Consider the following 22,500-nt stretch of genomic DNA (forward strand, 5'->3'; position numbering starts at 1 on the left):
CCGGTGGAGCCACCTGAATTCTTCAGGTGTCTTTAAGAGATAATCCAGTTTAATTGTCCAGATAAGTGCGAGGATCACTTCTCTCCTTCCTCTGAAGATGTTTCTGCTTGTAACTTTACAAAACGACGGGAGATGATGTTGTCGCCACGAAACACGGACAAATGTATCAGGCGCCATATTGGAAGAGGGGATAGGTCTGGGCCGGTCCAAAAACCGGCCTTTTTTCGGTAGCTGCGTCCACCAGCGGCTGCTGATTTCTAATTGGTTAGCTCTAATGGTGTCAATCAGCGCAAGACGAGCTTGTCACAACAAAGGACACTTTTTGTCATAATGCTTACTATTGCTAACGTGCATGAATGTGATGTTAATGGAGCAATTCAGCTCACGTTAGATTACTGAATCTAGAAACCAGAGTCTCGTTTTAAAGCCCGAACAAAAGCAAGCTGTTAGCAGTTTAATTCTCACTAGCCTCACTTTGGAGAGATAATTCTTTTAAATTTTGTTCCCGCTGACGAAGCTATTGAGAAAGATTAGCATAAAGACAAAAGAATAATAACTTAGCCACCATTTATGAATATGGTCTCTGGATGAGTAGATTCCTACTGGTCGGAAATTTTGTCGGAACCATTCTTCAGTTGCTACGGCCTGCGTCTGACCTTGTAGCTCAGTCGGTAGAGCAGTGGTGATCTAACCCGCAGGTCGTGGGTTCAATTCCCACCCTGGACAGAGTTTGTCTCTGTCCATTGGTAGGGCTAACGCTCACATGGTTCATATGGGGTACAAAACTAGCACTTCACATTACACTCTAATTATTTAAGTCATTTGAAGAAAAAAATTTCCTACCCCTTCACCTTTTTGTCGGTGCGTTTGAAAAAAGACCGTTGGGATCAATTGCCCTGCCTGACAGTGACAATGACATTGTGCCTATGCACGAAAGTCCTTTAAGGTCAGGCTTTTCGAGATCTTACTGGGACATGTGACAGGGCTCTCGACAGCTTTGTGAAGAAGCGGACATATGTCTGAAAGCAGCGGACGTGACATTTTTAGCGCCGCAAGGCACCTTGCAAGCGCCAAATGCGCGAGCTACCTTAGGGTAGCAACCCCCCCCCCAAGGAAATTTTAGAAATAGAACACTCAGAATCAGTAAAATCAGTCACACTTGTAATAATTAAAAATAAAAAAATCCCTCAAATATTGGCATCAAAGTGCCGGACATGGAATGGGAAACCACCGGACGAAATGTCCAGCCTCCGGCCTCAAATAAATCCCCTGATCTTAATGTGACTTTAAACACCTTTGGCTTCCTCCAACGTCGAAATTTAAATCACTTGTAATTTGCGTTGCGTAACGGCCACCGGATAGACCAGTATCTTGTCTTTGAAACAAACTAATTGCAGCTTACACTCACAACTATGTTTTGCAAAGGACATATTAATAACTGGGGATCCCATGTGTAACTTACTCTCTGAATCTTTTGTAACCTTTTTTGTGATGTACTGGAAGAGCACACTCCACAAAAACAGTAGAAGGTAATTTTCCAGAAATCTTCAATTACATTGGCTATTTTTGGCTGAAAGTGCTACTACGACCAAAAAATAATTCTTCTTTTTCATTGGATTTCAAAACTATGTTCACTAAACACTAAGTGACCCAAGTTTTAAGTTTTAATTTTAAAAAGACACCTGTTTATTTTAACTGGAATTTTATTATTTATTGGTCCGCCATTAACTTTAAAATCTTGAGAGAGCTGGGTCGAAGAGAAAATGACGCCATAGACTCACTGGTTTAAGAATGCAATGTGTGTGTATGCGGCTTAATTAATATGCAGCATGGGAGCTTCGGACTTTTAGATTTTTAAACTCGTGTTTTGCATATCTAAAAAGTTGCGATTTAACAGTTATGTAACACGCTGAAATTTTAAGCTAGTGAGTGATTTTTTGATCATAGTTATGTATCTCAAATTAAAAGGGCTTTATTTTTCAATTATAATTTAAAGCAAAAAATCCAAAACAAAAATTCTTAATTAAATTGGCTTCATTTAATTAAGGATTTTTTTGGGATTTTTTGCTTGAAATTAATTTCGTTTAACCCCCACCCCCGCCCCCCCTTTCCAAAACAAATCCTTAATTAAATTGGTGTCACAACAATCATTTACCTAGTATTGAGGAACCTAAGTCCGGAACTCATTGGCATCAGAGATCCACAATTCTTCATGCATAGCCATTTTTAAACATTAAATCAATTGCTCGATTCGGAACATACCATGATAATATTATTTGTTTGTCCACCCAAATTTTGAATACGCATTGTTCTTGTTTTCTCTTGGGACTATTGTAAGTCCCAGAAGAAACTGGAAACAATGCTGATTCAACATTTGGGTGGACAAACAAAGAGTATTATCATGGTATGTTCCGAATCGAGCAATTGCAACTTTTTCTCGTGCCAATTTTCTGATCATGATTTGTAAATTAGGTTGGAAGATCCATATTGGTATACTAAGGGCCTGATTACATGCAATCACTTTCACTTTAAGAGGATTTCTTTCAGAGGCCTAGCTGAACTTTCAGCCCTGGCTGACATTCACCATGTAATCAGGCCCTTAATAAAGCTTATTATATTGTTCTAGAGGAGCTACCCGGAAAAATATCAGGAAACATCACTCTGCACAACCCCTATAAGACAAAACTCAGAGGCACCGCGCACGGTGCGGAAACGTCATGAATCAAGCAGTGAACTCCCCAAACCTGTATTTAAACCAAGTTAAAAAGCAGTGTTGTGACGAAATGAGACAAGGTTGCTCCAGAAGCACTTTTACATTTAGTGCATAGATTGCAAGCGTCGTGGCAACTCTTTTTATCTTTTGTAGGATTGCTGAAATGGAAGAGACTCACCAAGACGTTTTGTTTAAACTACGCGAGGATATGAAGAGAGAAGAGGAGAAACTTATTTCCAGAGCTGTGGCTGAAGTGAGATCTGTAGAAGAGAAGAAGCAACACGTATTGATACAGGAATTGAAACAAAAGGAGCAAGAACGAATACAGGCTGCTGTGGATGCAGAAAGGAAGATTATGGAGTCACAGTATGGTAGTATCACGCAGTTACAACAGGTTTGCGTGGACATGATTACATGTTGCGGTAGAGTTCAGCCTGACCACCAACCGAATAACTTTAAGTCTATTCTAGGTCTACTAAAGGAGTTGTCCTTATGCTACTGTGGACCTGTTCTAGTAGTCATGCTTTTGATAAAAAGAAGTGTTGTTAACCTTATTCCAAACCGTCACTATTTCACTTGCAGCAAGTTTCACCTTCTTGCCTTGTTCAAGATAGAATAATATTCCTTTAACAGCGAACCTACAAAGAAGGAGAAAGGAGTGACTTATTTGAATGCAATAAAACAAACTAGATCTTTTCCTTGCACGTTTCTCTCTCTGGTGAATGCATCTTTACCGTCGTTTTCCATTAAAAGGGTAGTGCCAACTCAGTGTCACCCTATGTTAGACTTTTTATCTGAAGACTATAAAGCGTCAAAAGAGTGAGTACAAACATGCACAATGTGGCGAATCTTTACTCTAGTTCTATCTTGTAGTTACTGAACGACCACCAGAAGGAGTTGGAGAATCACCAGGTGGCCTTATCAACGGCAAAATATCACCACGAACAAACCAAGGACGAATTACAGAGAACAAAAGAAGCCGAGGTAACCTTAAAATTGGCTATTTTGTCGCTACTCTAACATGCGTTGATTTCTTTCTCTCGCCAGTATTTCATCTGATTGTCGTAGAAGCCGCATGACTTCAAAAATCGTAAAAATGTGACCTCTTTTGGGACGAAACGTTTTCGCTGTAGTATAAGTTTGGATAAACAAGAGGCCTCATTTTGTTTGCGGGAAAAGCTATTTGTCCAGGAAACATGAAACGACGAGGGAATTATGAAAAGACTGAAAAGAAAAGTTAAGGACAAGCGAAAGTAAAAAAAAAGACCTCAGAGTCTTGTTAAAATTTCACTGGCTACCAAATAACTTTAGATTCCTGTCATTGTTTTTAAAGTGCTTGCACTACAGTTGAATCTCATCTTTCAAAACGTTTGTCCGAAAAATCGTGGACGTTTCTTTTTTGTCGCTGCTGAAGTCAGCTCTGTTGAATTCACTGCCAAGGAAAGTTAATATTTGAGATTCAGTGAGTACTTTAAAAATCAAAGCAAGGTCAAGACTTTTCTGCTTGCCCTGACAGGTACATTTAATTTAGTTTTATCCTCTATTTTAGTGGTAAAAGGAAGCGATAAAAATGACGATGTTTCGACCGTTCTGCAATCATTTTCAGGTCGAAGTTCAAGTTCATAAAATTTCCGCTTATATACGACTTTTAAACAATAAAAGGCTAAAATATTTGCTTATGAATCCAGTGACAATAACTTAAAGGTTATTTATAAGAACTCAATAATAAAGTGTAATAGGTGAGAGAGCGTAGGGAATAAGAAAATTGTCAGTTCTCCGAAACTAAACAAACAGAATGACTACCGTGCGAACTGAAACTGTTTAGCACTCCAAAATCGACATCATTCTTTCGCTACGCCTGAGTAACTATATTGATCTACAGCCTTAAAATATTTCTTTCCGCAATCCAAGTATGTCTTTTACTCATATCCCCTCTTATCAGTTATGTTGTCGCGCAGAAATACTTGCAGACCCAACTTCAAGAAAAATCTGCTGCTTATAAGGAACATCTGGCCCGTGTTGAACTCGAGAAGGAAGAGTTCAAGCAATTCAAGGAAGAAGAAGTTGCTTCTTTTAAGGTGACTTTGCCTTACATCGTTACAAGCCTGCATTGAGACACCAAAAGTCCTTGAAGAATTGACTAATTTTTGTGCCTTTTCTTCCTGTGCCACTCTATAAAACCAGACGTTAAGATTGAAGAAAGGTCCCCTCCGGCTACTGATTGTACAATCGAGACACATGGAGAAATGTAACTGTGCTGTTGGCAAGAATGCTAAACAGTACTGTATCACCAAGCAGCTATGCTGTGTTTCATATAAAACAGCAATTTTTGCTCGTAACTGTGTGACGTAATAGGTTGCAATAGCAAGGGATTGACAACTTTATAAAAAAAAGTGAAATCTGCAGCATAATTTTTTTTTAAATGTAGTGATTATTTAAAAGGTCGCTTGAAAATTTTTCTTGTCAATTACAGAGGTTCTTTTGAGCGGAAATACTTGAATGTTACTTCAACTTGAAACAACCTAAAAACTACTTTTTATAGAGCTTTAACTCAAGAGTAAGTGAAGTGGATTGAAAAAAAAAAGGTGAATCATCCTGCAAAAATGGTTTGAAATAGGTCTAATTTCTGCATGCTACATTTAGAAACAACTCATCTTGAATGGAGGACCTTTCTATCCTTCGCAGATTATTTTAGAGGCAAAAGAAGTTAAACATACCTTATTCCCAGCAAGCAAGCCGTTATGCAACTTGTCTGAAGAGGAATGCCTTTGGTGTGGCTAGTCTTATTTAATTTTGGCTTTGTTTTTTGCTTTTAAAAGGAACAAACTCAGCAACACGCGGTCACCATAGTAGCGATGGAAGAGAGGCTGTTAACACTAACAAGGCAAAATAAACAACTGCAACAGGAATCCATTTATGACAAACAAACCTCTGGTAGGTGAAGTGAAGGTTAAACGTGCAAGGTAACACCCTTAAAGTGCACCTAACCTCAAATATTTTTCGTCTATAGTATTAATTTCCCTGTCAAAAGCAAACCCGTTTTACCATTCTTACCTAGAAATTTCGCTTTTAATCTGCCAGGCAAGACGCGCAAAGTTATCAAAACTAGCAGTAATTTGGACTCACGACCGTGATGTGAGAGGTATGGGTCTATTCTCGATTTTAAGTCACAAACTGGTTTATAATGCAAAATTTCTTTGAAAACAAGAATGCAAAGCAGTTTGTGACGTAAAATCGAGACAAGACTCATACCTCTCACATCAGGGTCGTCGCTTGCAGCGCACTGAAAAAAGCGAAATTCCGGGTAACAATGCTGACATATGTTTGCGCTTTGGATGAGGAGATTCATATTAGGAACGAAAAATATTTGAGTTTAGGTGCCAAGGATGATATTTGTCATTCACTTGACTCCCATTGTTGTCAAGCCAGAGGACATCTCAAATTTGGCTCCAAAATGTATTGAAAGCAGCTTAGCTATTAACCTCCATGTGAAGCACTGATGTACCGGAATTTATATATAGGGGATGGAGATGAGAGCTTGTCCCCAGTTTTATCGCCGTGTCGAGAAAGTCTATGTTTTCTGATTTCTTCTCTGCTAATGAGTTCTCGCTTGCAGCAATACGCTTTTTCTTTTATTTATAGAGATACGTTGATGTTGCAACAATTCAAAAAGCTTCACCCGTCCAAAAAGCGTTAACCATGTAATATTTTTATGCTGAAGGAAACCAAAAGTCTCAAAATTGAAGCCCAAAATTTTTGGGGAAACTGTTTTTGATCAGAAAATAAGCTGCAATTAAAGTGCACCTAAATATATTTTGTTCCTAGTATAAATCTCCCGGTCGAAAGCCAACAAATGTCACCATTGTTACCTAGAATTTCACTTTTACTGTACCGCGCAAGCAAACTTGGCAAAACTAGCAGTAATTTGGACCGACGTCCGTGATGCGCGAGGCATGGGTCTATTCACATTTTGCTTTGCATTACTGTTTTCAAAGAAATTTTTAACTGCAAGCAGTTTGTGACGTAAAATCTAGAATATTCCCATGCCTCTCACATCACTGTCCTGGGTCCAAATTATTGCTAGTTTTGATAACTTTTTGCATCTTGCCTGGCCAATAAAAAGCAAAATTGTGTGAGGTAAGAATGGAAAAACACATGATTGCTTTGGGTGGGGAGATTAATATTGTAGACGAAATATACTTGAGATATGGTGCACTATTATGAAGGCTTCCTTCCAGTCAAATTACAGATAAGCTCCATCGTTCTTTGAACAACTGGGCCCAGTTTTGTGGATGTAAATACTGATATCTTTTTCAATTGCAACACAACATTTAAGTTCAATCGTTGGTGACACCTTTTAAATTGAAATAAACCCTATTCTTCCCCGATTCACCTCAGAAGTGATTAAAACCGCTTCTGTTTTGTTTTAGCTGCCAGAAACCGGCCAATTTCTCCTCACAAAGAGTCGTGCCGACCCACTACTTCAATGAAAGAGTCTGAAAGCTCTTCCAGACCTCAGTCTCCAAGAAAAGTGTCCAAACCACAGACAATATCAGCAGAGACAGAGACTGTACCTCAGACAAGTGTGGAAGCTACTTTGAAGTCAGATATCTACAAATTAGAACAACTTGTTTTGTTGCTAAGGTAAGTGGCAATGCAAAATTGGAAAAATCGCAATCCTTTCCTTTCACAGAACATCACTTTTCCCAAAACAAAGTAGTGGTGTGCCATCGCACGCTCATGGGTTCGAATCTCGTTCAAGCCTGGTATCTGAAGCAGTGGTCCACCTTGCAGCAACACTACACTCCGCATGGCGCAGAATGACCGGACATAATTAATATCCATGAGTTAAAATCTTATTACCATAATAGCATCGCGCGAAATGTAATGACTTATGGGTGAAATTTATAAGGAAATGGCGTCTTAAGTGGCCGAACTCCTCTCTTCAACCTCAATTTTAGGAGCGTATCCGTAAATGTAAATGTAAATGTAAATGTAAATGTAAATGTAAATGTGCGCTTATAGTTGACCGCTCCCTACAAGGGCTTTTCAGGATCAACCGGCTCAACGGGATCGGACGGAATGCATGTGAAGGCGCCCACGGCTGCCTCCATACGATCCATGTGTGATCTCGGCCGGAGCACCGCAAACCCAGCCAGTCATGTAATTGACTGCGAGTTGATTTTGATGAGGGAAGAAAACCGGAGTACCCGGAGAAAAACCCTCGGAGTCAGGTTGAGATCAACTGAAACTCAGCCCACATACGACCCGAGGCCAGGCACGATCCGACCCAAATTGTAAGCCGCAAAATAACGACAACATTATTCTTTTTCAATCGAGACGTTCAAAAAGCAAAATAGACCTGGAGAAACTAGAAATTCGAAGGATTTTTGAGACAATATATGAGAATTTAAAAATGTTGTATGCACATAGTTAAATTTTCGTTTTCAACTTGTAAGCTGCAAAAGTTTCGTAATTTAGTAAATTCAAATACTGAGTCAGAATGGTTTGGAATACGGAAAGCGATTTACCTGGAAATTTGGCTTTAGCCACGGTGATTACCCCGAGCTCCATTTTAACTCACAAATATGCATTTTTTTCATATTTCTGCGTCATAGAAGCTTGTTAATGTTAAGGTAGCAGTTATATCTTGCAATTAAGGAATTATCGTTAATCGGAAAGAAAATGTAAATGTGAAAACAAAAAGCGTCATTACACTTCATCGTCTAACACATGAATATCAATAAAGAGTCCCCAAGGGAAAATTTTTACATTACAGTTCTTTTTGGAGCCACCTTCCCTTGCAACAACTGTCTCGTTCAAGGGAATCTGTTTATATTCTAAGAGATGTCTCTGTTTGAAGACCACGATCTCCCCGAAATAAGTCCCTTTCACGTTCACGTCTGTGCATCTTGCGTATTTGGGTGCGATCATGAGAAAATATTCTGCAAAAGCAACAGCGACATGTTTTTTCAGCTGCTTGTGGAAACGTGGCTATAGACTCACAGATCACGGAGAAGAATGGATCATGACTCCGTACGAGTCGGATCGACCCGGTAAAAAAGAATCGCCAGAGGATCTATTGTCATTGCGGGGTCCTGGTTTGCGACGGGTCAGACCTGTTGCTTGAATTGGCCTTCTTGGTAACCACCTTGGACGTTATCTTATTGGCCTTAGCAATCTCGTCCACTTGCCTAGATAGATCATCGCCAAACAAATACTTCGTCAGTGGTAACGAAGAAGAGCACAGAGAGCGAAAATTCTTGCTTAGCTCTGGTTTAAGAAACTCACGTCTCCTCACTGACGCCTGGTACGACGCGTTACCAAGACAGGTTAACGCATTCCTCAAAGATTCCAATAAAAGCTTCGAGTCGACTGGAGTTTTGTTTTTACGGCTCACCTTGGTCATTTGAATGGCTTCAATTAACGGCCATGCATGCATTTCTGCATGTCTTACATTGCAAGGTCGCGGCTTTTAGCCGGCTTCTCCAAATCGCTCCACAATGCTTCATTAACCCTCGGGACACAAAGCATATCGCAATTCTTTGGGGTTTTGTATGTCCCACAATAGCCTTCATTTTATCCTCAAGGGGCTTTTTTGTAAACGAGTCGTTAACACGTGTAGACAAATGTACATTCACCTTTGGGCCAAGGTTAGTTGACTCGTCAAAAATTGAGGCCAACATTTCGTCAGAATGAGGCTATCGTTGGGATTTGAATCAGAGGAGCCTGATTGTTGGGTCGTAACTGACTCCAACGAGCGCCGAGGTACTTTGCCCGGACTTTCCACGCTTAGACGGCGGTAATGGTAGGTCTCCTTTAGCCGAGCATTAATTTTAGTGCCTGAACCCGTTTCGATTTCCGAAACTTCTGCACTAGTATTCTTGGTCTTGAAGGAACGGAAAAACTCACTCATCTCAGCGACGGAAGCTGAAAGCTTGTCAGTTTGAAGCTCATGATAGAGAGACTTGATTTGAACTTGAGTGAGCTCGGTCGTTGACTCTTCATCATCTCCTCTTAATAATTCATTCTCTGAATCTGCGTTTGTTTGTGTTGTAGAGGGGTCCGTTTCTGGCACAATAAAAGTCCGAAAAAGCATAACGAGATTAGGACATCTCAAAAATTCGGCAACAAAACATGAGACTTCTCATGATAGATTGACATGTGGTCACCGTAAAATGACCACAGAGTAGTCGGCTTACCTGAGCTTTGTTGCACGAAAAAGGAAGAGGACAAATCCGGCGAGCAGTGGTATTATATACTGGTATCTGGTGGTCTGCTGCGCATGCGCGATAAGGGATCGCATAATGACGTCATAATGCGGAGTAGCGATGAGGAGAATTGCCCCTTTTAGGCGATTCATTTATCATCGTGTTGCGAAGAAACGAGCACGGTGACCCCCCATTTTAAATGGTTTTATTTACTTGTCATAGGTACACGGAAAGCATATTTCAAGAAGAAAAAAAGTTGGATAGTAGAAGTTGTAGTATTTACATGTAAATGACATGAAACTGCATTTGGAGACCGACACTGAGTGCAACGTGATGACTGTAGCGATCCCATTTGCGTACATTTCTTTGCAAGACTGAACAATTTGAAATCACTGTACTTAAAGATTATAGCCTGGACAAACAAGTGGGTTCAAGTTTTCAGTAATATTCAGTACCTTTGCTACATAACAACGATTTTTCCGGTTGATCTAGCTTCGAGTGGTTCCTGCGTAATTCGGTTAAAAACACTTAGAATAAAGGGCATACAGCGCGAAAACAAGCGGGGTGACCCCATCTTTTTATTGCATTTTTTTAATGTCCTGTGTATAAATATCAATTGTGTCAAGCTTCAAAAAATCTGGATAGTACGTCATTTTCAAGGGAATTACCTTAATCAAGCGAATATTAACGTTAAAAGCCGACGTTTCAGGCGTCATCATGACAGCACCATTCTCAAGGCAGTAGTAGTAGTCTTTATTTCACTGATAAAATACATATCAAGTGTTACATTGATTGTAACTATTAAATACTAAAAAAAAAGCGCGAAATATACATTAGTTACAAATCGGAAATGTATGCTTGACTTTTTTCAGCTTAAGGGTAGGAAGGTTAATCCGAGGAAGGGAGTGATGTAAAGGATGACCTTCCCACTCGCTTAATTTCTTGAAAATACCTTTATCGGTCTTTTTTAGCAATTAATAATAGAAACAGGAGAGGACGTATATCTTCGTTTATGACAACGATCAAGGAAACATTGTATTGTATTAAGTTCTGGTGGAGATGAACCATATACAGATATTCCGAACACAAGCTTAGGAAAAACTTAAGTGCTGAATAAGTTATCCAACTCCGCTTGACAGTACCCTTCCTTCCTTAGAGTTCTTAGAATGTATAGACGCTGTGACAAGTCTCGAGACAAACATTCTGGAACTTATGAATACTTGTACCTTTAAGAATAGTAAAAATGTCGTCACGCGATGAGTTGAAGATCAAGGCCAAAGGAATAGGTCCTCATAAAGATCAATTGAAGAGAATCTCCAAAGCCATTATGGATAATAGAGTTCGTTTAAATTCTGCTAATGGTATCGAAAGTCGAGAGCGGTGGAAAATAACAAATGCCATCTGCAGTTATAAAGCTTCTTCTCGTTATACACTAAGCGAAGCGCAAATTAGGGATCTCAACTGCTTTTTCGGTCAATTGTGCACTGATAATGATTATCATAAACCAGAGCCCATATCAGTTCCATCTGATGCCGAAATTTCACGCGTAAACGAAATGCAGGTATGGAGATCACTCCTAGGTTTAAAGAAGACAGCCACTGGTCCAGATCAGATCCCTTTTTGGATATGAAAGGACCATGCTGAAATTTTTACTCCTGTGGTTGCTAAAATATGGATCCTGTCCCTTCAAACCCATGCATGGCTGAGTTCGTGGAAGAGTGCCAACATAACCCCTCTTCCCAAGGTTGAAATTCCCAAGGAAAATGGCAACTTTAGAGGAATAAACATAACCCAAAGTGAGTAATTATAAGTACAGTGGCAAAGTAAGTAGTTATAAGTAATGCGAAGATTTGATTTCTAGGGTGCTTACCATTTAACCAAAAAATCCGGAAATTTCGGTTTGAGGTCAAATGGAAAGGCACTTTTCCAGAAAATCTTTTCGGAAATTGTGACAACCTCCAGAGGTAGTCCTCTTTTTCCGTTCGGAACGGAATTCGCGAAATGCTCTTACCATTTCTGGGAATCCTTCCGTTTCCAGGCCCTTTCTCACAAGATCGAGTATTATAAAAATATGCGGTATGGAATGCTGTGTGGTCATTAATTCGGAAAATCGCTTACCTTTTTGCAACGATCATTCCATCCGGATTATTTGGCTAAATGGTGAGCACCCCTATAGTCTCTAGGAATTAGCATAATTACAAAGGATCACAAGTTCTTCAAGTGAATGCACTTGAAGAACTTGTAATCCTTTGTTATCCTAATTTGTAGAGACTATAGAAATCAAGTCTTCGCATTACTTACTCATGAGGCCCGTTTCAAGCGTCGAACTTTTCATGTGCCGAATCTAATGCAAATGAGAAAAATCTATTGTTTTTGCTCATTTGCATTAGATTCGGCACATGAAAAGTTCGACGTTTGAAACGGGCCTCACTTTTCCTTGAGAATGGTGTCATGATGACGCCGAAACGTCGGCTTTTAACGTTTTCGCTTGCTTATGTTTTAAGAATCGTTTTTGATCAAGAATTGCCTTAATGGTAATTAATACGAGAATTCATGACTGGACAATTTCAGTTATAAAAAAGGAATGAGGCCTGAAGCCTTGTAGTCAAGGCAACTTCTAGAGATTGCGTCTTCCAACCAAGAGGTGTTACTTCAAAAAGTGGCACCTCCTTTGTGGAAGCGCCGGCCATTCAAAATATCAAATGGAAGAAAAAGCAACGCTTCTATCTACTTTAACTGAAGCTTAAGTCTGACTTTGCTTTTTTCCTTATTAAAAAGATAACATGACAATTCTATGAGTTCCTTGTGCGTTATTTAATAAGCTTCTGTCAGAAAGGAAAATTCATTGCATCTACAAATTTGCATCTACGAAATGCCGCCGCGAATGCAAATCCGCTGGCGGTCCAAATGCGCTAGGACACCGTAACGTAATTAAAGTTTAAGCCATGCATGTTTCGCGTGAACCATGCTTGATGATTTCTCAGCTCTGAATGACATGACAGGAACGAAGACAAAAATTCCCTGTCGTCACAAATTAGAAAAAAGGTAAAATTGATCCTAACCAGTCCACAAGAGGCTTAGTAAAAATGTGTTGAAAACGCTAATGACGCAACATAACGAACCGGCCGCTAAAAGCGTAAGCACAAGGATGAGCTTGCGATGTTCACACAGTGAAACAAGCCGAGGGAAATTTGGCATACGCAAGCGTAGTAACGTCGGAGTAGATTTTTAAAGAAAACGACACGGCTCTCGGGATTGGCTAAAAAAACAAAGGACCAGACAAACAACCAATCAACTATCTCCGGCACCCTTGTGCTTATTTCACAAGTGAGAACCGACGTGAGGTTCCACAAGCACGACGATTCGCACGCCATCTTGAATCTTATTAGATCTACTCCGACGGATCTTGACATCAGCAGGCAAGTCAGAAATTTAAAGAAAACGACAAAACTTTTGTTGATTAAGAGAGGGTAAACGAAGCTTTTCATATTCAAAGAGAACAACCTTCTCTTGATCAACAACTGCATCACGTAAATCTAAAGCCGTCCCTTTAATTCTCACATTGTCACGTTTTTAAATCTCACATTGTCCGTTTTTTCTGGCAAAATTAGCACTTTTTCCGACTTATAAATTCAACTGAACGCTTTGTACATTAATCAAATGAAGATGACAGAAGTTTCTGTCGAAACATGTCTTGTAATTTCAAAAGTTTTGTCGTTTTCTTTAAATTTCTGACTTGCCTGCTGATATCAAGATCCGTCGGAGTAGATCTAATAAGATTCAAGATGGCGTGCGAATCGTCGTGCTTGTGGAACCTCACGTCGGTTCTCACTTGTGAAATAAGCACAAGGGTGCCGGAGATAGTTGATTGGTTGTTTGTCTGTTCCATTGTTTTTTTAGCAAATCCCGAGAGCCGTTGTAATAGCTGCCGTACTGATCCCAGTATTCTGTCGACTGTGTGTTGAAAAAAAAGGCAGCATGTTATTATTATATTTTTGCTGGAGTTTGGAGACTGTAAGTTTTAGTTCGTTCAAAGTGTTAGCAAGCTTTCGAATAAATTATAGCTACATAGGAAAGTACTAAACATGCAAAACCATGTCATCGGTAGCTGCATTGAAAGCATTGTTGGGGATTGCAAATACTCTCGCATTTCCGAATTATAATTTTGTTACCAGAGGGATTTTCATCACAATTTTTTTATTCCATGTACTTGTCATTAATAAAACACCGTTTCATTTCGTTCACAAGCAGGTCAGATTTTAACAATTCCTGTTTTTAAATGGAGAGGGGTAAAATTGTTTCATTTAATATATCTGCGATTACAAAGGGGCAGGTACAAAACACAGGTCACAAGTCAAAGGGCATTGTTTTACCATTGCAGAAACAACCCTAACCATTTACCAGTGTTAGCATAATTTAGCCCTAAAAACCTTTGTTAAGGCCTACTTAGGCCTGAGGTTAGCTTCAATGAATGTTTAGGATTCTTTCTGTATCGGTTAAAAAGTGATCTGTGACCTGTGACCTGTGTATTGTACCTACGGCTTACAAAATCAAGATCAAGGACATCTAAATAATGCACTGACGTAGAATCGTGCATCATCAGTGCTTAGTCATTACTTGATTCAAGACTAACAGACTTCATCATTTTTAGTAGTTACAATTTCAAACAGTGACAAAATTGCTGTAAACATTGACCTTGGGTTTCCTTTCGTTTCTGTTTCTACTTGTACACCACCGTGTCTGCATGATCAAACCTTTTACATTTCCAACGACACGAAACTATGGAGCATCCTTTTCATTTTCAGCATTGATAAAGCGATTTGTTCTCTCCCGGCTTCAACAAGAATAATTATTGTCTTATGCTAAAGCTGCTTCGTATGTATACGGCCATTCTTCTACCTGGGCTCTGGACACATTGAATTCTTCTTACAACTATACTTAACAGGGGGTAGCTCTAGTGTCAACTATTACTAGTGAGTAAGGGGCGTGGTTGCTGGTTTAGTGGTGTGGTCTTTAATTTCTCTAAGAAAATTTTGCTTAGCGTCAATTTTTTTTTTGAGGGCAGGGTGTGTTCTTATTGAACCTCGGCAATAATTAAAAATATACATATCTTGATCGATTTGGAATAAATCAGGCAGACCCTGAGTAAAGCTGTAACTTGCGCCCTACCCGAGCAAATTTCACTTTTAAGAATTGGTACTGCCTTTAGAAACTAACGCTCTCACTAAAACGTAAGCATGTTTCACGTAAGCCACATGTCGACTTAGGTGACGCTGAAACCGTATTCGCAAGAATGCCACATATTTCTGCATTTTTATGAATTTAATGTTGGTATGTGGTTTCTCACTACAGAAGGGAAGCAGCACAGGCAAAGAAGGAAGCTGAAAGTCAGGGAGATGTGGTGCAAGGCTTAAGACGAGATCTGGCTGGAGCTACAGCACGTATGTCTGATATGGCAGGCGAGTTAAGTGAGAAACAAAAACAAAAACTTGAGCAGTATGAGGAAAAAATCAAACAACAGGATGCTGAACTTGAAGAGCAGAGAAAACAGCTGCTTCAGTTGTCTGCTTTGGTCGACGAACAGCAAAAGGAGATAAATTCCCGGGAAGACAAACTCACTGAACAACATAAGGTATAAACATTAAGCGACTATTATTTCATCATTTTATTCTAAAGAGCTAAATTTGCGAGGTTTCATGTAAGAAACTAGAATTGACAAATTGATCTATACTTAGTTTAGGTAATGGTCACACCTCATTCATGTACTCAAAGTGAGGAAGAATGAATCATACCATATACCGGGATCGGGCACCAGATGAGTTTGAAGTCCTGAAACTTTTGTTTCTGTTTCAGGTGCTACAAATCCCTCTGTATCTGTTAATGGAAACTTTGTTTTCGTTGTTCTTTTTCTGATCTTGCAAACATTTTAAAAGCTGGCTTTTCAGAATCATAATCATTGTTTCATCATGGCTGTTAGGGTCCAAAAAAATATAGGGACACAAGATGCCAGGAAGTGGGCACCAGGACGATAGGAGAACCTTCAGTTTCAGCTACTGACTCAGTAACCCACTTTTTGTAGTTTACCAAGACATTCATGTCGCTCTTCGAAAATGCTAAAGCTGAGAGTTTAATTAATTAAGTCATGGAGCAAACGTGCGATCCTGAAATTTGCATTTTCCAAGAAATCTATGATGTAATAGATTTAACCTTATTTTTCACCTGTTAGCATAGGTGCCCCAAGCTCAGTGTGGGGCAAACCGTGGGCATTTGAACTTTTGAAGATTGGATCGTTCAAATTCCCGCTTCCTCGGGCTAAAATGGATTACAAATGCCCTACCCTATTGTCAGATTTGGCTGTGAAATGCCCCTCCTAAAGAACAATCGTTGTTGGCTCCTGTCATCTTTAATAAAGCTTGTGTATAAACATGCCAACACATGTTTTGTGACTCTTTACTTGACTTGAGTTACTAAAGCACAACTTTAATCTTGAAGCTATTAAAAATGACTTGAATGGAAAGCTGTCTATGCGGTATGCATCAAGAACTAGAAATACATATTAATTAGTTAGCAGTCAGAATAAAATGTTGACTGCGGACTGGTTATAAAACGACGACCAGGTATAAAACGCGGTCCATGTTGTATACTGACCCGATTAGTTAGCCGGCTACGTAGAATATGTTGTTCGAGTGGCAGGGTATAGGACGTTTTCAATCAAGCTCTAGAGACACCAGTAACAATTACAGAGAAATGCAAAAGCCTCATTGCCATTGTGGGTTGCTTCCGTCCTGATCCTCGTACACTTTGAACACAACACAGTGAACGTTGAGTTTGGTTTGGTAACGTCGTCAGGGACGCCAAACTCAACGGTCGCCGTGTTGTGTTCAAAGTGTACAAGGATCTTTCCCATCGTTTTATTGTTTCGTTTGGGACACCAACAGCTGCCTGACGTCGCTGGCAGGGCTTCGATCTCGCGGCTAGCGGATTGAAATGGAAGAAAACCTTTTCCCTTGAATACTACGGTGGAATTGTAACCGTGGGAACATTTTATCCAAGGATATTTGACTCCATTTGGTGGGCTCCTGAGAATAGACCATTTTACAGTTGTCTGCTTAGTTTCCTGGCCTTTGAATGAAAGTGAGGCTGGAGTTGACTTTGCTTTGATAGAAACCTCACTGCTTTTCTTACGTAAATTTCTACTAATTAGCATGAGAACAACATTGTCAACACAAGAAAAGCAGTGAGGTTTCTATCAAAGCAAGGTCCACTCCAGACTCGCTTTCATTCAAAGGCCCGGTAACTGAGCACACAAGTAAAATGGTCTATTCAGTGTTCAGCCTTGGTATAACCGTTGACAACCGAGGAACTATTCTAATAATAGTTCAATTTGCGTCGAATCTGGGGGGAATAAACACACAGGAAGGAAGCCACCCACAATGGCTTTAAGGTTAGGCTTTTTAGTTGAGAGTTGTTTAGTAAAATTATTCTTTTAGGTCTTTTATCGGGATTCCCATACAAATCCTTATATTTTTGCATGTTGGCACTGAGCTTGGGACACCTGTGCTGTTAGCTACTGATAAAGTTCCAAAAGGAAGTAGATAAGTTCACTATATGTTCGTTATCTAGAAAATTCGTTTCCATGCAAAGGAAGACGTGAAATTCCTTGAAATTGAGGGAAGTTTTTTTTTTCAACAGCATCGTTGATGTTTCGTTATATCTTTATTTGTAGGCATTAGAGAAACAGAAAAAGGATACTGCCAAAAAAGGAAGTAAACTAGATGAGTACAAAGAACAGCTTCGGTCTGAGATTGAAAAGCAAGAGAAAAAGATAAAGATGATTGAAAAAGAGGTAACACCCACCTGAGGTCAATACAATTTGCTTAATCTTTTTAGCTGGATGGTACATTCAGTGAATTACTTGTAATGACAGGAAGTGCAGTATGTTTATGATTATCTGTTAACGCCCAGCCACTTTTATTTGTTGAATTTTCAAGTCGTAACCAGCAACGTACCTCAAGATACAAGGACCTTTTTCAAGATTCTTGCAATTCCAAGAAGAAAAGACTCTACAGGAAAATTCACCACCTGACGCGGGAATTCCTCGTTAAATTACACGCGGAGAACCGCATTGCCAAGCGATGAGTGCGATATATCGGTTTTTCACTGAAACTTAATGTGGAATTCACGAGTCAGGTGGTGAATTTTCCTTGCATCGCATAGCCTTTTAATATTGGCCTTGGTCGAATGTTGCAGTATTCAGTGGGCGTTAAAAAAAGCCACTTCAAATGAACTGTCAACTGTCAATATAGCCAGCAAAATAATATGAATCAAGTTTTATTCGTGTTTTACAAATCTTCATTTTCTGAACTTTTACAGGGGCTCCCATTTAGATTTTTACGTTGAGAATCATCAAACTAAATGGACTGGGAGCTTTTAATATCGGGTATTTCACCAGCACTCGGGAAAAACTCTTCGATAGCGGCTGAAAGAAGGACAAAGCGCATCAAATTCAAACAAACATTACGTGCGGATACAAACCATAGCAAATGCCATTTCCCATGGTAAATTATCCTGCATTGCCTCAAACCTGGGTTTTAGTATACCATGTTAACTAGCCTGCGAGCAGGGTCTTATGTAGCCGCGAGAAGATTGGGGCGGGAAAAAAGCCTGCTTGCAAGCCACCCCTTCTTGAATTCCGCTCCTTGGAATGTGACATGTTGTCATTTGCATTGTGTCAAATAACCAGGCAATAGAATCAACAAGAAGTGTCAACAAACGTGACCTGAAATAAACACATGCGAGTTGCAAATACGAACCAACGAAAGTTCTAAATGTAGCGAGCCAAAATTGCCGCGTAAATTTGTAAATGATACTTCAGTGTGAAGTAACAGGGAAACGTGGTCGCGTATCTTTTGAAAATCTGCACCGACAGTAGTAGCGAAGATGTGCGAAAGGATCGGATTAAAATTTGCCAAATCATCAAATTTATCGCAGCACCGATAAATTATCGGAAAATGTCAAGTTTATGGCCGCAAGCTGACCAAAAACCTCTTGTTAAATGAAAAAGCCCGGAGTTCAAAGCTTACGTAATTATACGAGTCACATCTGCAAACAGTTTATGCATCTTAACTCGGCTGATGAAGACAGACAGAGAGGCAAGGGTAAAATGGAGTTTACTGCTGATAAGCTTACCGTTTAGAAGTCCAAATCCACAGTGTGGGATTCGTCGAGTTTTCAGCATGTATCTTTTAAGATCCGTTTTAAGTCACTAGCACTACACTGTCGAGCGCTTGCTCCGCCGATGAGAATATTATATTATTTGCCGAAGACTGCTTAAAAAAATCTTTCATATCCTGTAGAGCACTGCAGTTCAAGCCCCGCGAATTTCCCTCCTCGACTTGGTCTTGTATTAGGCTAGTCAGTGAGTTTTACTGAAATGCAGAACAGTTGAAAGATAACCTTTTTTTTCCATAACCAGTCGGCATCACTGCAAACACGTCCCTCTCTTTAAGTATCTTCACGTAAGCAATTTACTGCGCTTTGTTTTATCTCTTTTGACGTATCCATGGAAATTTACCGCGGGATATTTACGTTGTGAAATGTCGGTCACATCCACTAAACGCAGTTTCCCTTGGTGAAAGGGTCATTTACCGCGGTAAAAGGTAAAAGGGTCATTTACCGCGGTAAGTTCCCTGTGTAATCGCACCTATTTATGTCAACTCAACAAATAAGCTTGGGCTAAAGTTGTTTGCGCTAAATATTAAACAGTTACTCAAATTGGTCTTCAAAATACAACGACGATTGCTAACTTGAGTTTTTGGGAGGCAAAACAAGCAAAAAGTCAAAAACGGAGTAAACACTCTTTTTTTCAACGCACAGAATTTCTGTTGCTACCGTTGTGATTAACCTTCAACTGAAAATCAATGCAAATATTTACTGGCCTCCAGTTCATCTTCTGTTAACTGTACAACTGAAACCTTCTCTTACTCGGTGTGAAGAACTTGTGCCTTTTTTCTCTTTCTTCGGCCATTTTTTCTTTCGCGATAGACTGTTGTTGATTTCTTGTTCTCAAAGGCGTAAGGGGCTTCTTACGAAATTTTTATGGAAGCCATAATTACTGGGTTGCCATATGGCAATCCAGTTGTAAAACGAGTTGAATTTCTCTGTTTTTACGAGTAGCTGCGTGCATGTGCAGGAATGAGTATCGTGATTGGAGAAAGAGCGTTGAATCCTGTTAGTAAAATGAATAATCGTGATGTTCGGAAAATGTGAAAAGGAATGGCGTGAGTTTAAGTGATGTTCGGAAGAGAAGAAAATAATGGCGCAAGTATACTGGAGAATGATGGAGTGCACTGGAGTGTTCACACATTGACATTTTACCCACTTTTTTATGGTAAAAAGTGAGCTTAGGGGAACCGGGAGTGATGGACTTGCTTTAATACAGTACCATACATTTTCATTAGTTCAAAGTTTGCAAATATTAGTCTAACGCTTTTCATTCGGGTTGTGCATCGTAATTACTTCACTCTTCATCGACAAATTATACGGTGAGTGCTTTTAACCTGCGCTAGTTATAGTTTTAGTTTACTCGTGAAGTTTAAACTGGAAAGAGTTTCTTAAATTGCTAATTCTGTTTTTCGTGAAACCTACGGCAGAATTTCTTAGCGTTTTTGCGGAGAGATCAATCCGCCATTGACGTTTAATTCTGTGGTTTGATCCACAGCCAAAGTGATTATAGTGAGGAAGCTGACCGTTGGCGGAACGACTAGTTGGTGAGAAGAAGAAGGCACGTTGCATTTTTCCAACGGAAATTTATTAAAATGAGGCCAGTCCATGACATCACTCTTACTTGGGATACAACTATCAGACACAGGGATCTCTACAACGGTCCGAACATTCAATAGCTCCTCACAAACACTCTCATCCAAAGACATCACAACTAGGTCTACCATCACACCCTCCAAGGTTTCAGATCCTGTTAGCTGAAAACGTGACCTTGACCCTTCCATCCCAAGGGATTCACGCAGTTGCTCTTTACACAAACTGATCTCGCTCCCACTGTCCAAATGAGCATAAGTGTCTCACTTCTTCTCCCCCTTTGGCCTCTACTTTGACTGGAATGACACCCAAGGAAATTCGCTTCTCGTCGGCCCCAGTTTCAACACTAACTGATACCTTCTCGTTCTCAGTTCTATTTACTAGATTGTTCCCCTGCTCTTGATTCTCAACTCGCGATGCATTATGCCAATTAACGGGGGTGTTAGCTGACCTTCGTTCACTCCTCAATTTCTTCCTTTGTGGAGGGGTGCAACAAAGTGTGGTGTCCATCTTGGTTGCATCCTTGGACTCGACCTTATTAGAGAGCTTTAGATTCTAGGACGAGAACGACTACTAGTACGAGATTTTCTCAATGAACAACAGTGAGCGCGCGCTAACCAGGGTCATTTTGGCGGGAAAAACGTGATACCGTCGTCATTTTAGTACGAGGTTTTGCAAAAAATGTCGTCGTGTCAAAGCAAGTCAACAAAATGGTGGCGGTTTTGGCATTTTTCGATCAGCAAAAAAGGTCAAGTTACCAGCAATAAGAATAACTGAGCAACCTGCACTGCTAACAAAGAGTAAGATTAATCGTTCGGATTATGAATCTTCTGAGAATTTTCGCTAAAACCGGGCAGTCAAATCTCGTACTCGTTCTCGTCCTCGTCCTAGAATTTAAAGGTCCCTATTATCCTGTTCACGGGGTAAACCTGTTGCCATGGTTATGATTCTCAGTTCTGGCTTAACGGTCTTATCGACTCCTTTCCTCCCTTCCCTTGAAGCAACAGATAATAGATCTTCGCCGAACTCATTGTTAAAAAGCCTGGTCCTTGTCTTCACAAACTTCAGGAAATCAGCATATTCGGGCTTTTTACTTTCTCGATAATTTGACCAGCATGTTCCACCCACTTCCCTTGCAAAAAGAATGGCAATTTCTTCTTGAGTTCTCTTTGGGTGTTTTTAGTTCGCTCACATACTTAGATCCCATGCCCTTTAATGTACGGTCAGCGACTTCAAGTTGTCTTGAAATTCTAACAGAACTTGCCCACTCCCATTTTTCAATGGAGCCAGATCCTTGAGTTTTTTTGCTGTTTTATATCACTCTGATACTGGTAAGTTCACACACCTTTGCACGGCTTCACGAGCCTTACCCTTGCGATGTTGGATTAACAACTGCAAGTTCCTAGAATTATCAGTACTCTCCAGACATGTTTCAAAATTATGCATGAAGGAAATATAGTTCACGGGTCCCCATCAAAATTCCACTTTAGGCTGACTTAGAACTTTTGAAAGGACATCCACCACATTTACTTCTCTGTCAGTATCATTAACTAATGGCTGACCTTCTCTAGTATCCTGTGATAAACTTGTTACCATATGACTACATTGCTCTACTTGTGGAGCGCTGAGTACCCCGCCTTGGGGTTCCTGTGGTCCACAACTCTTCCCCGTGTTCAACTCCACCGTTGGGGTCTACTAAATCTGCAAGCCAGCGAGCCATGCGAGCCATGCAAATTTCGCATTTAAGTCAATGCACCCATT

General features: G+C 40.0%; 1 protein-coding gene across 4 annotated transcripts in view; it reads left to right on the forward strand.

The window, feature by feature from the left end:
• Positions 1 to 22,500, forward strand: part of LOC137997346 (forkhead-associated domain-containing protein 1-like) — a 113,959-nt gene that overhangs the window by 40,899 nt on the left and 50,560 nt on the right. For all 4 annotated transcript variants that reach the window (XM_068843283.1, XM_068843284.1, XM_068843285.1 and 1 more), the window contains 7 exons: positions 2,867 to 3,107; positions 3,587 to 3,697; positions 4,672 to 4,791; positions 5,533 to 5,647; positions 7,144 to 7,357; positions 15,277 to 15,556; positions 17,651 to 17,770. In XM_068843283.1, the coding sequence (XP_068699384.1) occupies positions 2,867 to 3,107; positions 3,587 to 3,697; positions 4,672 to 4,791; positions 5,533 to 5,647; positions 7,144 to 7,357; positions 15,277 to 15,556; positions 17,651 to 17,770 (1,201 nt within the window). The remainder of the gene's footprint in view (positions 1 to 2,866; positions 3,108 to 3,586; positions 3,698 to 4,671; positions 4,792 to 5,532; positions 5,648 to 7,143; positions 7,358 to 15,276; positions 15,557 to 17,650; positions 17,771 to 22,500) is intronic.

The sequence above is a fragment of the Montipora foliosa genome, chromosome 3 (genome assembly GCF_036669935.1).
Source record: "Montipora foliosa isolate CH-2021 chromosome 3, ASM3666993v2, whole genome shotgun sequence".
Lineage (NCBI taxonomy): Eukaryota > Metazoa > Cnidaria > Anthozoa > Scleractinia > Acroporidae > Montipora > Montipora foliosa.